This window comes from Neodiprion fabricii, chromosome 4 (genome assembly GCF_021155785.1).
Source record: "Neodiprion fabricii isolate iyNeoFabr1 chromosome 4, iyNeoFabr1.1, whole genome shotgun sequence".
NCBI lineage: Eukaryota > Metazoa > Arthropoda > Insecta > Hymenoptera > Diprionidae > Neodiprion > Neodiprion fabricii.
The window spans coordinates 3,874,109-3,891,582 of NC_060242.1; the positions used below are offsets into that span (position 1 = coordinate 3,874,109).

At 33.7% G+C, this 17,474-nt stretch overlaps 1 protein-coding gene and 1 long non-coding RNA gene across 51 annotated transcripts in view; one reads left to right on the top strand and one right to left on the bottom strand.

Annotated features, from left to right (window-relative positions):
- Positions 1–17,474, bottom strand: part of LOC124180462 (calcium-activated potassium channel slowpoke) — a 110,534-nt gene that overhangs the window by 22,957 nt on the left and 70,103 nt on the right. For 21 of the 50 annotated variants that reach the window (XM_046566047.1, XM_046566013.1, XM_046566040.1 and 18 more), the window contains exons 9-13: positions 12,402–12,554; positions 10,899–11,054; positions 9,251–9,363; positions 1,513–1,668; positions 1,295–1,371 (exon numbers count right to left, since the gene is read on the bottom strand). In XM_046566047.1, coding sequence (XP_046422003.1) covers positions 1,295–1,371; positions 1,513–1,668; positions 9,251–9,363; positions 10,899–11,054; positions 12,402–12,554 — 655 coding nt within the window. Of the gene's footprint in view, positions 1–1,294; positions 1,372–1,512; positions 1,669–6,110; positions 6,224–9,250; positions 9,388–10,898; positions 11,055–12,401; positions 12,555–17,474 lie in introns of all 50 variants that reach the window. The other 29 variants (XM_046566036.1, XM_046566017.1, XM_046566034.1 and 26 more) reach the window with 5 other exon arrangements.
- LOC124180472 lies at positions 37–17,403 on the top strand. The gene is made up of 3 exons (XR_006870265.1): positions 37–168; positions 11,101–11,104; positions 17,392–17,403. It is a non-coding gene; the product is annotated as an uncharacterized LOC124180472 (long non-coding RNA).

Sequence of the window (17,474 nt, forward strand, 5' to 3'; positions counted from 1 at the left end):
CACGTTACAGTTACTCATACCGTACGATTTTTTAACGTCGACTCTGAAGGCTGTCGTTTGTTTGACAGATTACTCACACCTACACGTATATGTATACATAGGTATTATACATATATTCAGGTATGCATCCCGTGTACCTGTATATACGTATGTCGTGTAGATACCTAGGTCGACCAGGTAAACGGTTTTGACCGTGACATATTTTCATTTTCCCAATGATTTTTCACGTTACAACGACCGTCGAAAACCTTCCGCGTGACGAACGTCAAATTCTTTCTTTTTTTTTTTTGTTTTTTCTATACCTCGTCTTTGCCCTGCGAATTTTTGAACCGATATTGACAACACCCGAATTGATTTGTGTGAACCGTGTCGAAAACAAAAAAAAAAAAAGATCAAATATAAATAAGAAACAGGTCGTTGTCGAAATTGTTTCTGTCTGTTTTTCTATTTTCCTTACCTGTTTATACTGTGGTGATAAAATTTTAGAAAACAAATGCAAGGTACAGTACGTGTTGTGGTAAGAATGTAAAAAAAAAAAAAAAAACTGAAAGCAACGTTTTACAAAACGTAGAAGAAAAAAAATACATCCCTCCTTTCTGAATCTTGCGTGAAAATGTTTAATTTCAAAAAATTAAACATTTCTTTCCTTGATTTGCAAAAATCAATTTTGGTGGTTTTGTAACAGGTTTAATAGTTCACGTGGTAAAGACGAATGATTGGAACAAAAAAACAAAAAAAATTTCAAATTTTCAAAGCACCGTATAAAAAAGTTGATAAACCAATGGGGATCAAATTATCTCAGCTGCGTTTAGTCGACGCGTTTGAGTGATGATTTTATTTATTTTTTTTTTTTTGTCTCCCCTTTAGTTTAGTTTACTTTTCAGGCAACGTTAAATTTTATGAAACCAATTATTACAATCAAATCTATCAAATTTGTACGCAAACGAGTTTACGCAACGTTATTTGCCATGAGTTCGTTTCTTTTTCACTTGCTTTTTTACTTTTTTTTCTTTTTAATTCGTCCGATGCTGAACTGCTTCTCTTGTTCTTTCGCCATAAGATTGAAAAAATTTCTCTACCCAATCAAAAGATCATTATCTCACCGGAGATTTTCGTTACATGTGTAACAAACAATGCGGCAAAGTTTCACAACGCGGTTTTTTTACGTATATCATAACACATCGTCGCGGAGAAACGAATATATTATAGGCGTTATAGACATTTATACGTATACGTAGGATAATGTTATATTTTTTCACGATGTTAACGTTAATTGTGAATAGAATAAACTTACAGTTTTTGCATTTGCATTTCTTGATCAAAGTCTCGTCTTTGATGTCGTCGTGGCAAGCCTTGCAGTAAAACCACGCTCTGAAAATAAAATCCAATTGTATAGATTGTCGATTAAACGTCATCATTGTTGATTAAATATCATTCCCGCTACCCGTTTTACTATCCATTTAACAACAAAAACAACAATAATGTGAAAAATACCGCAACGTCGAAACTCACCGCTTCACCTCGTCGGCTGATTGAGCAATAAAAAATCCCTGAGTGTTCGCCGCGATCTTTGCCCCACGCGGATTGATCGAAATCTTGCTATCGTTCCCGGCGTCCCCCTTTATCTCGATTGCCAGCAGCAATAGCTTCAATTTCGTGAAGCACAACCTGGGAGAAATATCGTTGAATAACGTACGATACTTGCCTGTGCAACATCCCGTTGGGTCAATATTCAGGAGTGAATTTGTTTTTTTTTTTTTTTTTTTTTTTTTCTTGCCCTTTCCTTCTCCTGACTTTTACTTTTTTCCCCACACGATAGTTTGGAAATATTTTCCCCTGCGCCAAACACTTGCATCCTTCCAAACCGAGACTGTTGTCTCTCCTTTCCGTACACGGTTCAGCTTTTATGATTTTTCTTCGATTTATTTTATTATGTTAACAATAATAACAATAATAATAATAATAATAACAGTATTGGTAAGCAAATACAGAAGAAAAGGAATATTTATCCTGAATATTGAACACCAAAGGTGTTGGAATTTATTATTACATGTATGTGTAAATGGATCGATGTATTAAGGGATTGTTGTATTGTTGAAAAAAAAATTATTTTTAAAAAAATGGATATATATTACACGCACAACGACAGCAATGCAATTATTATACGAATAAGGGATGGAAGGATTTATCCTGATGAAAAAATAGATGGTCCGGGCGATATTTTTACGAAAGATTTGTCCGTAATAGGGAAATGACGGAGTAAATAAAATTAAGCAACATTATTATGTTCGTACGATTTCTGGAATAAAGATGAAACCGTGGTTTAAAAATAGTTTTTCATCAGGATACGGCAAAAGTTTAGCCAGGCTCGGATTGCGGAATCGAAATAAGTTGGGAAAAGAAAATATAACTTCTGTATACAAAAATCAAATTAATGCATATAACTTGGATTAAGTAAAAGGCTTACAGGATTTTGGATTTTTGAAAAATCACTACAAACCGCGTTAAACTTTTCGCCAGTTCCTTGTCATGCAAATATACATATGGAGCATTCCACGTAAAATTAACACCCTCTTCAATTTTGATCATTTTTTATTATGATCGTCTTACCAATACAAAAAGGTATCGGGAATTTTTTCAGATTTTCTTTAGCGACTGGTGAAATTTATACTGGTGGAACTGTTTTTTTTTCTCCTTCTCTCTCTCTCTCTTCTTATCCCTTGATCTAAACGGATCGCAGATTCACGATATTTTGATGATTCCGTGATCCATTTACATTGAGAGGTATGAAAGAAAAAAAGGTACAAGGAAAAAAAAAACCTCGGATTCCTCCGGTAATTTGACGTGGAATGCCCCGTATAAAATAACGCAGGATGTCCCATAATTCGTGGATATATACCATATGTATATGTATCGGTAATCTAGTTTTTTTTCAACGAACGTGTAATTAATAATTCCGTAATCAGCGTTTTCAAAACCCTCTGATACCAAGCTTCGTTCAAATCAATTATCATTTTGAATTACCAAATTCCGACTTCGGATTCGTAATCAAAAATCTAGAAGCTGGCTTTTTTTTGATTAAATAAAAAAATTAAAAAATTTAAATCCTAGTCAATCGGATGTAACGTGAAATTTATATATAGTCACGCAACAAACTTTGTTGCATCATTACATATCTTAGTGAATTTAATAACGCTTGGAGGAGAAATTTTACTAGCACTTGACTATCCTTATTTTCTAATATCCAAACCCCGGTCCGAGTTTACTCTATTATTATAAATATATCCACGATTTATTGTCCATATTACATTACATACAAAAAGCGTGCCCGTAAACAATAAGTCACGATTTGCAAATGCGGGAGGTGGGGGGGGATATCGGAGAAACGGTCATGCGCAGCAAAATGCCGAAGTCACGAAAAGCGTGAAAATGTAAAAACAGTTGGATGGTACGGGTAAAACGCGTATTGACCTCGTGGGCAACTACAGCATGAGCATAACAATATAATGTATGTAAAAAGGTGAGACGAAAGGTTAAAAAAAGAAGGCCAAAAATAAGTAAAAGTAAGAAAAAAAAAAAAAAACGATCTATCGTCCATTAATCATAAAAAAAAAAAAAGAACGAAAATGCGAACGTCTATTGCGCAGTGTGAATTTCCAACGACGGAACTCTCCGTCGTTTGCCATAATTTAACGCGCATGCGCGAAAGATCCGATAGCTGTTTTTTTGCCAGGCTTACCAACCGGCGTGAGAGTAAGCTGAAAAAATGTTCACAACTGTCCCTGACAGTTGTCCTCGGCACCGACAGCTGGTCAAGAATTTTCGATTTCAAATACATCGCTGCGAACCGTCTCGTCTAAATTTCCGACGGTTGGTCCCCCTGACAAAACAACTTCCTCTCGGATTGTTGCGCATGCGCGTTACATTCTGTCGTTAGCAATTCCCACTGCACGTATTATAATATGTATATTGGGGTATAACAAACGTGTTTCAAGCCAACGCCTACACTATTTATATATTCTAACGGTACCTCATTCTCATCTACCAAAATTCTAACGATGTAATATAATAACAATAGAGATAACAATAGTGATTGTAATAATAATAATAGTAGTAATAATAATAATAATAATGATAGCTTTCAGCGCACACGGGTCGCGTAAAGGTTGCAGTTTCGTCATTCTTTTTTTTTCTTTTTTTTAAATATTATCTTTTAATTTCCATTGCGTGCTGTGTTTCCTTTTTTTTTTTTTTTATCTTACATTTTTCTCGTCAGTTTTAACTAACCCCAAAGGGTTACAATTCTATCTAGACGTTATACAGCGGGGTTCACTGATCTATAATCGTGAAAGGCACTCCCACACACGCAAACTGTTGTGTCGCATACGGTGATGCAAGTTTCAATTATAAAAGTGCGATTTTTGATTGAAGTAGGTAGGAAAAAAAAATATTCAATAATTAAATAAAAAAATATAAATAATCGATGAGCGAAGTAAAATTTTACAAGTCTGTAGCGTGTTCGGCAAAAAAAAAAAAAAAAAAAAAATAAACTGTGCTGCATATGTTCGCCAACATGTTATCAGGTAGGTATTTCTGGAAATGTACCGGTGATCGTTTGATATAAATCGTATTTTATTCATACTTATGGATATATTTTATGATAAAAATTTCATTTAACCGCTTTTATTTTTCAATTATTATCTTTGTATATATATATATATATATATATATATATATATATATATATATATATATATATATATATATATATATATATATATATATATATATATTATCTTATTCGAAACTTTGTTAGTTTATATTTTCCGCTCGCAATAATTATTATTATCCGTCGCATCGGAGCGGCCGGGAGTTATATTTTATATATTTATTAGAAACGCGAACGCGCGTGCAAAAAACTTATTAATCAGCACATTTCATTTCAACTTTGTTGAATTGTTTTATTGCGTTTTTGTTTTTTTTTTTTTTTTTTTTTTTTTTGTTTTTTTTTTATTTCCACCGTCGCCGCGGAGTCTTTCAGCTCTGATCATTATCGTTGGTCTGCCGCTGGTTATGATAATATCGCCGTTTACTTTTCCTTTACTTTTCCTTTTTTCCTCTTTTAATTCGTAAAAATGTCTATATACGCGGTGTGGTATTTGTAAAAAAAAACAAAAAAAATAAAATAAAAATTATCAATCTACGCACAGTATATGTATATAGACGACAACGTATTATGTATGTACATACACCTAAGAGCAGCGGGCATGCGAGTAAAAACTTTCAACGGATTGGGTGTATTCTTTTTTTCTTTCATACGGTCTATAACAGTTTGTAATAATTATTGTTATATGGGTATGATCAATTATATAGGATATTTCTACACGAGCACACACAGAGCCGTTATATGCAATTATTTGTGTAGAGAAAAATGGGCATAAAAATGTGTAGCACACGATATTTGTGATGTGTGGTCAAAAATATCGAGAGCGAAAATTGAAGAAAATCAAAATTACTGACAAGTAACAAATAATACTTTAATTTGGTTGCAAAATTCAAATTTGAATAATTATGTTATGTATATACATGTATCGTATTGTATATCAAACATGTTTTAAGGTCGATGCAAAACGATTGGTAACAAAAAAAAAGATCAACTAAAACAGCGAGGCGACTCTTTTAGTTTGAAGAAAGTATAACCTAATAAAAGAAAAAAAAAATGCAAGGATCCAACAATCTAAATATACGTGATACGAAAATAAAAACGTACGTTTTTAGGATCGAGAAAAAGGATGCGTAAAAATTTTTAAAATCCATCGTCTACTGATACGGGTAATAATCGATGCCCGAAACTTCTGTACAAGAAAAAAAGCAAGATAGTGAAAAGGGAAGAAAAAAAACGATCAAAATTTGAATTCAAAATGTGAAAACGAAAAAAAGTAAAACGAGAGAGAGAGAGAAAGTAAAAAAAAGTGTACCTCGTACGATTTTCATCATTTATATATATGCGTACGTGTACGTAAACGCATATAACAATACGTATGGCAAGAAAATAAAAAATGAGGATAGTTTGCATGTGTGGCAGCCGTGGTGTCAGCGAGTCAACTTACTCGCTGGCTTGGGGAAAAGTCATCCCGGTAAAGGACGGGGAGAGGGTTTCCGTGTACATCTCGCAGCCCGTGCCTTGCAGGTAATCGTTCTGCCACGCTTGAGTATCCGGCGACTGAAACACCAACCAACCAGCTCGACGTCAACACCTCCATTTTCAAAAATCCCGCCACGAGAGGCTTGTCATTTCTGTTTTTTTTTTTTTTTTTTTACCGTCACACATCCTCCTCACCTCTACTTATCCATTCAAAAATTATCCAGCCACACACCAAGAGAAGAATAAAAACGAAAAAATATATCAAAATCGAGAGAAAAAAAAAAAAAAAATCCTCCATCGTATTGTATTATTATTATTATTATCTCGTACGTATATAAATATACGCACCTATCGTGAAATTTTATACGTACAATTAATAATGGTTTCGACTCGTTGTTCGTTTTTTTCTTTCGCTTTCTTTCTTTTTTACCCTCTTTTTTTTTTACCCTGCCGTCGATTAAATATCCATCACGAATTGTCTGCATCGAAAGGTAATTGTTAATACAATTATACATTACTGTATGGTTAAGGTAATCCTGTATTCATTTATACATCGCCTGCATAGTATCGCTGTATATACCCTGTGGTTGTAAATTTATGTATACATATACATGTGGTTTTCACCTAACGAACGGTTCGCAATTTTTGTTGAAGAAAAAAAAAAAAAAAAAAAGAGAGAGAGAAATGAAAATAAAAAAAAATAAATAAGTAAAAGAAAACCGACAACTGCGTAAATGATAACTATATTAAAGATGGTACTGATGCGCTGATTTGAATTTTGTGATCTTTCATATAATACCATATATATATATATATATATATATATATATATATATATATATACGTAATGACGTGTGACGTACCTCGATATATATATATATATATATATATATATATATATATATATATATATGTGTGTGTGTGTGTGTGTGTGTGTGTGTGTGTGTTTGTGTGTGTGTGTGTGTGTGTGTGTGTGTGTATGAATACACTGTAAAATAAAAGAGCGAAGGTGGTGGTGGTGAGAGAAAAGAACATTTTTTTTTTTTTTAAATCAACGTAAAATTAACAAATAATTCACGGTTTTGATAAAACAACACCGCAACTCGAATTCGAGAATTTTGCACGACAACCAAAATTTTTAACGCTCAATATTACACTTTCAACAGGAACAAAAGGGAGTAACACGATCGTTAGTCGACTTTTCTTTCGACTATAGAATTAACTGGCGAAATTAACGAGCAAGCAATGTCAATTCGTTACCGTGATTTATTTGTTAGCTTGTTTTTTTTTTTTTCATCTTTTTTTTTCTCGCTCTGACAACGATCGATTTGTACTGATTAAAGCAAACAAGAGGTGATTTTCACATCGATTACGGTGTAGCACATATACACAGTACATATTGTTTCCATTTTTTTTTTTTTTTTTCCTGTCATTCCTGGCCGTTTTTTTGTTTTCAAAAACACGTCTAGAAACATTCATAAACACATATGTATATATACATATATATATATATATATATGTATATAGAACTTAGTACGAATATACATCGTATACATATATATATATATATATATATATTTTTGCATATGTGCATATGTATATATATATATACATAGCAGAGTGGAGGCGTAGTGAGAGACATAGGCGAGGCGAAGCTTCATCCCTTTGTTACACGTGTTATCATCAATAGTCGTTTTATTTCGTTTTTTGTTTTTTTTTTTTTCATTCCTGATACGAGAGACCGGTCACGTGAAATCCGCTAACGTATCTGTTTTTGGTTTTTTTTTTTTTTTTATTTTTTTACTTTTATTTTACCAACCACAAAGTCAAGAGAATGGGGAAAAAAAAACATCACGGCCTTTGTTCGTTTATTGAAAAATTGATCGGATATTTGATAGCACAAACTGACAAAAATTTCATTTTTCACAGTTACCCGAAAGTTCTGGTAAATTCGATGTCGTTGTGATATAACGGTTTGATTATTGTCGGAATTGAAGAAGAAAAAATTTGTACACAATTAGTGGTTACGATTTATCGCAAAATTATATGTACGTATAATTGTCGATAATACATTTTTTGGCTATCGCAAATATTGATGTACATATTTTTTTTTTCAGTTAAATTGAACCTCATTGTTTTGCACCGCGTATAAAATTTGCGGAATAGTTACAAAAAGATGCGGTGAGAGTGATTTTAATAAAAAAGTAAAAAAGAAAAAACGTCAAGACGTAAAACAAATTTTCCGGTTACGTGGCAACAGAATTAATTTTAATGTAAAACAATATATGAATAAATAAAATAAAAACCGTTATATAGGACTATTTCGTAGGTATGAGTAACCACTGAAAATAGAAATTTCTGTCGGTATATTTACACAGTTATAGTACAGATTCGAAAAAATTCGGTCGTTAGAAAGGAAGCAAGCAAGCAATTCTCTCTTGCATCAGAGTTTAAGCCGTTAGGGGCGGGATTCAAGTTCCGAATTTCAAAAGTTCTGAATTATTTTCTGGCGAAACTTGAAGTGAAGAAACGACAAGGTTTCGAATGTTCGGAAAGCCGATCGCTCAAAGTTCCGAAATGCAAGATTCCGAAAATTCAATTTCCGAAAAATAAATTTTCGATGAAGTAAAATTTGGAAAATTGAAATATACTCGCGCAGCGTAGTAAAAAATCAGAAGGATCAGGATTTCGAAGGCACAAATATCGAAAATCCTAAGCAGAGAAAGATCAAAGTGATGAAATCTCACCAAGCCAGTAATTCATAGAACTGAAAATCTTGGATCATTCGGAATTTCGATGTTTCAGATTTTCAAATTTTCTCATTTTCGCACTTTTGAAACTTTGAGCGTCGATTTTTGGACCCCTGGAAACTTTGACGCAGGTATGGTAAAAGTTTGTTTTCTTCACTTCAAGTTTCGGTAGCAAAAAATTCGAAATTCGGAGCTTTCGGAGCTTTTCAAATTCGGAATTTCATTCCCGGCCCAGCCGTTAGTTTCGTTCCGTCTTTATTCACACGTTTTTTTCCCCCTCGTGATTTTTCGTCAGTGATCGTTAGTTCGGCTCGTTTGACGTGTTTCGTGGTCGTTGAGACTGACTCTGACTTACTCAGTGGCCTTGGCAAATGGCATTCCAATGAAGGTTGGGCTCAGTGTCTCGGTGTACATCTCCATTCCCGTTCCACGAAGGTAGTCATTCTGCCATGCCTGCATATCAGGCGACTGGTTCCAATCAACCAACCATTTCTAAATTACATGTGTACATTTTCATGTACATAATAAACAGGCTTACAGTGATGTATACCGGTTCTAACATTTTTCAACAGTTGAAAACAAATTTCAATGATTTTAATTTTACGAAGAAAAGCAAATATTCATAACGACCAAACCACTGTGAAATTCTTGTCAAGCTTTACTTTTTTTGTTTTTCTTTTCTATCTTTATTTCTTTTCTTCTATTTGTGTACGATGAATATGCATGTGATTGTACGATGATCCGTGACTACGATAAGTGACGATGTGATATTTTCATCGTGTTCCGTCATTCCGTGTCCTTTTTTTTTTTTTTTTTTTTTTTTTTTACGTCACGTATATGACACGATCAATTGGAATGATTGATGAGAAATGCGTGAGAGGAAATGATTGGTTCGAGAAACATTGATTAAAGGAACGCGTTTCTTCTTTTTCGCGAAGGCATATCCATACATACATATATATATGTATATATATATATATACGAAGGTGATCCATATTTAAGGTGTTGACAAATATCTTTTTCGAACCGCTCCACAAATCGACTTCGGATAATTCAAAAACAATATCCTAATTTTTGCAGATTTTTATCTCAGCTCTAACCCCTTACCGTAAGAGGGCGGATCTCGTTTTCAATATATATTTTATTGCAAGGGTGAGAATTTTTTTTCACATTCTGTAACTGCAAGATTTTAGCGGGGATTAGTGCTACTATGTGGGAAAAAATTTGCATCATACCATGTAGCCTCTAAATAAAGAAAAAGTCAGGTTTAGAGGACGTGCAATTCGTCTAGATTGCCTGGTACGATGATCTGAATTTTTTCACAAATAGTATAACTAATGCCCGATAAAATGTTGCAGTTACAGATTTTTTTTTTTTTTTTGAAAATCATTACTCTTGCAATAAAATATATATACTGAGAATATCGCCAGGCAAGTGTTTTTTTTTTTTTTGGAAAAAAACCATCTTACAGGAAAGGGTTAGAGTTGATATGAGAATTTGCAAAAAAAAAAACAGGGAATTGTTTGTGAATTATTTGGAGTCGATTCGAGAAGCGGGCCGGAAAAAATTCGTCGTCACCCTAAATAAGGATCACCCTGATATAACATATACCATATATGACTTGTTCCATCACTGTAAACAGTTTGCGATCATCTCACATCGAGAGAAAAAACAAAAGAAAAAAAAAAATCATTTCATGAAGAACATATAGAAACAAATATGAACTAAGAAAACACAGTCTTAATATAATAATGATAAAACACCGCGAGTTGTGGAGTAAAAAAACAAAAATTCGATAAATGTCGGAAATATGAAATAAGAAAATTGGTACGGGAAAAAAAAAGAAGCGAATGAAAAATGAATTTTTAAAACCCCGAAAAATCTAATTGTTATACAACGTTATGCATAATGTATACAACCGTATTATAATGATGTATAATATGAGCAACGATCAGTCGCGCTGTTTGCGAGATAGAAAAAAGAGAAGGAACAGGAATACTGACCGTCTTAAAGGAGCGCATGGCGAAGAGGTTGGCCATCATAGTGCTGAAACCTGGTGCTAGGCAGGATTGAGCAATGAAACCCAACTTCAGTTCGGCCAGGCAGATAACGTCGTCACCCTGCTTCCAATCCCATGATGGAATGTTGAGTAAATAGGCCTACAACAATTTCCACCATAGCATTCATTTCAGAGATGAGCAACAGGCACGTGACGAGAAAGAGAGAGAGAGAGAGAGGGGGAGAGAGAGAGAGAGAGAGAGAGAGAAAGAGAGAGAGAGAGAAAAAGAGAGAGAGAGAGAGAGAGAGAGAGAGAGAGAGAGAGAGAGAGAGAGAGAAAAAGAGAGAGAGAGAGAGAGAGAGAGAGAGAGAGAGAGAGAGAGAGAGAGAGAGAGAAGGGGGACGTTACCAAAAATTAGGTTTTTTTTTTTTTAAACCAATCAATAACGAAGAGAATGGGAAAAATTTAGGCGGTCGAATCCCTTGTTCTTTTTTTTTTCTTTCGAAGGAAATAAGAAGATGAAAAGATGAAAGAAAAAAATCGTCAAAATTGATCGATTATATGCGGCAAAGAATATCCTGCAGATCGATGAATTTCGACGTCCAGTTTTATGTATGGAGTATAATAGGGTGGTCCTTATTTGGGGATTGAAAAAATTTTCATCGGGACGCCACCCAGATATATTCGAAATTATTAAAAAAAAAAATTTGTGTAAAGTTTTCAGCCTTTAAGCTCGAAAATTTTTTTTATCTAAAATAATGTTATACGTCGTTTTTATAACAAGTTGTTTCGTTTTCTATGATTTGGGCATAAGTCAAGGGACTGATTTGAAACTTGGCGGCATTGTTGCTTATAATGATAGGAAGAAACCCTGAAAATTTCAAAATTTGATGTCAATTTTATAATATATTTCTTTTTTTTATATAAGCTTAATAGCATCACTCTTATTAGGCTTATATTTGAGGGAACAATGATTATAAAATTTTTACATTTTCAGGGTTTTTTTACTATCATTATAAGCAAAAACTCCGCCAAGTTTAAAATCGGTACCTTGATTTATACCAAAGTCATATAAAACGAAATAACTGGTTATAAAAACGTCACGTATTTTATATTTCAAATATTTGGTGCTCAAAGACTTCAACCTTTACACAGATTTTTTCTTAATTATTACGAACAGATCCGGAGGGCGTCCCAATGAAAATTTTTCCGACCCCCAATTAAGGACCAACCTGATATGGACATCGATACAGACCATAAGCCTCATTGCAACGCGGTATAAAAAGCGTTCCTAATTCGTTTACTTTTATCCGGTTCGATAAACAATATACATACGCGTACACATATACATGTGACAAACGTATCATGCATATGTGTATGCACAGGTATATGTATATTATGTTAAAAATAATCATGGATTGGTCGATGTATGAACTATGAGGTGTGGATTTCCAACCGAGGTGAGGTCAGGGTGTAATGGATATGAATGAAGTGGAGTTCCTCTCACCTTGTTGTGGTATTGCATTAGCTGAATAATGACGCGTATGTCGTCGGAATAATTCTTGATAGAGATGACGCGCATTATGTTTGCCGCGTCTTCGGCGTCCGGATCCTGGCAGTACTTGTTAGCAAGTACCAGACAAGCGTCCGCCTCGTGAACCTAAAAAACGTCCACCCATCGCTCGGTTACATTTCAATCCACTCAAGTTTTCAACATTCTATTCGAATCAACGATTTATATCCATATCGTATCGAAGATTGATCCTACGATATATTCGACGTTCCCGCCTCGTCGGTGATATTAAATATATCTCAAACTCTGCCGATAACTTATCGACGTTAGCGGAGGTTAGGATTAATAAGGATTTGTGTTCTGCGATACATCGAATAATCGAGTTTTTCGATGAATTGATCAATCAAACTTACCCTCATCATAATTCTGCAGGTCATACGGTACATGAATCCAAATCGTCGATTAACCGATTCGTCGAAAAAATTATTAATCGCACAGCAGTAGTAAGAATAGAGTACGAAAGGCGGCTTTTAAAATTTCCGTCCTTTCCCTCTCTACTGGCGCATGCGCGGTCGAAGAGCTAACCTATAAACCGTCGAGTCTAGTCCAATCATCTGCGCTGGTTGCGAGGATTGTAGCACTGCGCATGCGTCATTAGAGAGAGAAGGGTGGTGGTCTTGCGCTGTATTTTTTTTCCAACCTCTATCGGTACAACGAGTAATATGTGGAATGAAAAATTTGCTAGCAATGAGTTTGGATGAACATTGATCCTTGAAATTAGCAAGAATATTTTAATATCACCGGAAGACGTACGATACGTAATATAACTGTGTCGATTTTGCATCTAAAGTACAAAATACGTAATATAAATTTTATTATTTCACCATATGTATGTATAGTCTCTTCTTTTAATTATAAATAACTCGCGCGGTACGTGCAAAGAATTTTTCATTCGTTATAGAATATTCCTACGTAATCTGTTTAAAACGAAAAACAACGAATAATTATTGCTGTGTATATTTAAGTGTACGATACGCATATAATAAGACTGTCAATGGATTTGGATTGTACTTTACACGCAAATCTTGTAAAGTTTTCTTGTTAAATTTGGTTGGAATAACAAATTCATCACCTGCACAGCGTTATTTATAATTAAGAGAAAAACGAATAGTTTAGATTGTAGGGTTAATTATTTGGCGGGGAGGGATGGAGGGGGGGTGGGGGGGGGGGGGGGGGGTTAATGGGGTTTAGGGTGGTGGAGAATAGAAGAGCACGAAGACAGATATAGCAGATGGAAGATTATTCAAGCGTATTTAAATATACGTCGTATTCCACATTATTATACGTAACGACATACGGTACATAAACGGAATTTGTTCGATCTATTTATTTATTTATTTATTTATTTTTCTATATAATTAATAATAAAAATACCGCGATGGCTAATCTTCACGCAATTCTACGTCCAATAGGAAGTTCTTTTTATCTGGGTACTGTCCAACAAATATAGGTATAACATATTTATATATAATATCAGCTCATGCTCCAGGCCGCATATGCAAAAGTATACCTAAACTGCAAGATTATTATACGTATATATATATATAAATAACATATTATACGTATAATAATGCGACTCGAAAATCTGCAGGTTATGCTTGAAAGGTGCAGGGCATCTGGGTTCGAAGATATATGTATAATATGTATATTGTGCGCTTTGATTTATTACATCTATCAAGTCGCGAAAAAATATTTTGGAATAACAAACGGTACTTTGTGGTGTATCGGTTGCAGAATGAAAAAAAAAGAAAACAGAACAAATTTTTTTAAAAATTCTTCTTCCTGTTCTTTTTTATTTTTTGTTTTTTGTTTTTTTTTTTTCATTTATTTTTTTCTCCTTCGTACTTCTAGTTTTTATATTCAAAAACACGCCTCTCCGATACCCAGATCAGAATTATAATTTTCGAACAAAGTCAACATTTTAATCTGTATATCGCGTTGCATATCAAATTTTGATACGAGAACGAGAAAACATTCATTGGTAAACGTATACAATGCGTATAGCTTGTGTAAAACGTATGCATTATATGCATATACTATATACGGTGTATAAATAAGACTCATATGACGAAAGACGTGAAATACATGAGGAAATTATTTTAACAGGTGAGTATATAATGTAATATCATGTATTGTAATGCGAATGTTTCCTAGCGCTATAAATTGTAACAAGAAGAAGAAGAAAAAGAAGAAGAAGAAGAAGAAGAAGAAGAAGAAGAAGAAGAAGAAAAAGAGGAAGAATGGAAACGAAAATGCAACGAAATAATGAAAATAGTAATTTGTTTTATCTATATACGTAGCAATGATATATAATAACATGATATTTGGTAAGTGCATATATATATATATATATATATATATATATATATATATATATATGTATACTACGTTGCATGCTGTTAATTATACTTATTACACCTACAACTACAAACTGTTATGCATTGGAAAATTTATATGTATATAGAAACAGAATAATAACAATAAAAACAAAAACAGTAATCGTAATAATCGAGTTTGAGAAGTACGATATCATCCTATATATATATAATTTTTTTTTTTTTTTTTTTTTTCACATGCAGGGGAATCCTCTATAATAGACTGTTATGAAATACTCTACTTTTGCTAGATGTTTATATAACAGTAATAATCGATTGAAAAGAAAGAAGATAAAAGAAAAAGTATAAATAAAATGGAACTATATTGAAAATAATTTCGAAAGAAGAGAATAATAATAATAATAATAATAATAATAATAATAATAAGAAGAAGAAGAAGAAGAAGAAGAAGAAGAATAAAAGAGAAACGATCGTTTCTTCAACAGCAGTACATGACTAGCTTCGAAAAACATGGGCACTTACCCACCTGGGTCATCAGCAGGCATGGGTCTATCCACAGGTAACCTAGCTTTTTCACAAGGTATCACATATCGTGTGATGTGTGTACGGGTGGGTACATAGTTTTATATATATATACATATCATAGGTGGGGACGTGGGGGATTCCGATCGTGTAATGTTGGGTGTGCATGCGTACTCGCGTCTTTGTAATCGATGGAAATTTGTGAATTCTTTTTTGAAAAGAAATTCTTCGAGGGGTTGTGTTATACATATAGTCAAGATTTATCGTGAGTCGATTCTTTTTTTTTTTTTTTTTTAATCCAATTTTCGTAACGTACGTACATTCGAGTATAGGTACAGAAAATTTCACGTCGATCCGACGAATATTCTCGAAGTTACGCGGACATTTCCATGAAACGCACGCCCCGGAGCGTTTGAAAGTACTTTTGAAACTTTGAACGCGATTATTTTTACAAGTAAAAAGTATCAGTACTAAGTTCAATCTCACCCCAATATGTATCTAAATTTTCGTATTAATAAATTGAAATGTCTCTTCGTAAAAAATCCTTGACAAATCGTTTTTTTTCGACCTCCTGACTAGGTATAACCCCTTCACTCGATAAATAGATTTGTAAGATCACGTTCATATCAATCATACACGTTTGTATACCGTTGAGATATTTATGTTTATCGTGTAACGATACAATTGTAATATTGAAAAATCGACGTATCGTGTAGGTGTGAAAAATATATGCATAATAACGTGTATTATGGGATTTGGAAGGAGATAATATAATCGTAATGCCGTCATTTTAAGAAATATTAAACAGACGAGACAACAAACTGTCTGCAATAAACGAAAACAAAAAACAGAGGGGAAAAAAGCTGCTGAAGCAATGGTCGTCTGAAATCTCGTTTTCTCAAAAATCTTCACACATTTCCTTGCAATGAAATATCTTCAAAACTAATCCCGGTATTTCATCGATTCTTTCGATATTCGTAATAGTCCCCAGAAATTTTAAAAAGCTTTATTTAAAATTTGTTTACCAAACATCTCTATGCGATCTCCGAATGTATTGCAAAATGCATTAAATGCTTGTCGTACGTCGAATCTCCCTTCATGCGATTAACCCCTCGGAAAAAAAGAAGATGAAGAAGAAAAAGAAGAAAAAGAAGAAAAGAAAGGAAAAAAAAAGTATCGCAAAAGAAAAGCTGAAGACAGAGAACGAAAGGTAGTAAAAGAAGGAAAAAAAAAAACACAAGTGCTAAAAGTAGCGGGGAAATTTTAGAAGGGAACACACAGGCAACAACCATTTCCTGGCACATCAGCATCATTATTGCTGCAATATCGTTTCTGGATTTTATATGGGGGTGTATACATATATATATATATATATGTAATATATATATACATATATATTATAAGGTATAATATAATATAAGTATATGTACATTTACAATCACGACCAGTAGTAATCATGACAGTGCGTAGCAAATCGCTCTTTGTATAATCGTACACAATTATCGTATAAAATAATCGCACGCCGACATTTGAATACGCGGCGAGGTGAGCGATGATTTGAAGTAATAATAAAAAAAAAAATAAAAAAAAAAAAAAGGCAAAAGAAGGAAAAACGTATCAACGGCGCGAGATGACGACAAAAAAAAATAAAATGAAAAAAATTTCTTCTCCCGATTCTGAAACGGACGTTTACTACTGACAACTTTTGATGACACGAATTGTGGGATCCCAGTGATGGATTGAGATGAAAGAGAGAAAAAAAAAAAACAAAAACAAAAATACAACCGACAAGAACGAAAAGAAGGAGGAAGAGAAAAATCTGGCAAAAGCACGTCGTGAGAACTACTGCGAAGCGATACAGGGGCTTTCGTTTTTTTTTTTTTTTTGTTTTTTTTTTCGTTCTCGTTTGCCATTTCACTTTTGCGAGGGTGTGAGGCAGGGTGGCCGGGGCGGGGGGTGAGGGGGCGGGGGGGGGGGGGGGGGGCGTGAAAAGTCAGAGGCTGTAAAAAACATTATTGACCGCAGTCGTCGATATATCATATTCATATGTATAATATAATGTATAGGTATAGGTATAGGTATAGGTATAGGTATATATATATATATCGAAAATGTTAGTGTGGGTTTGTTTCTTTCGTTATTTCCGTTT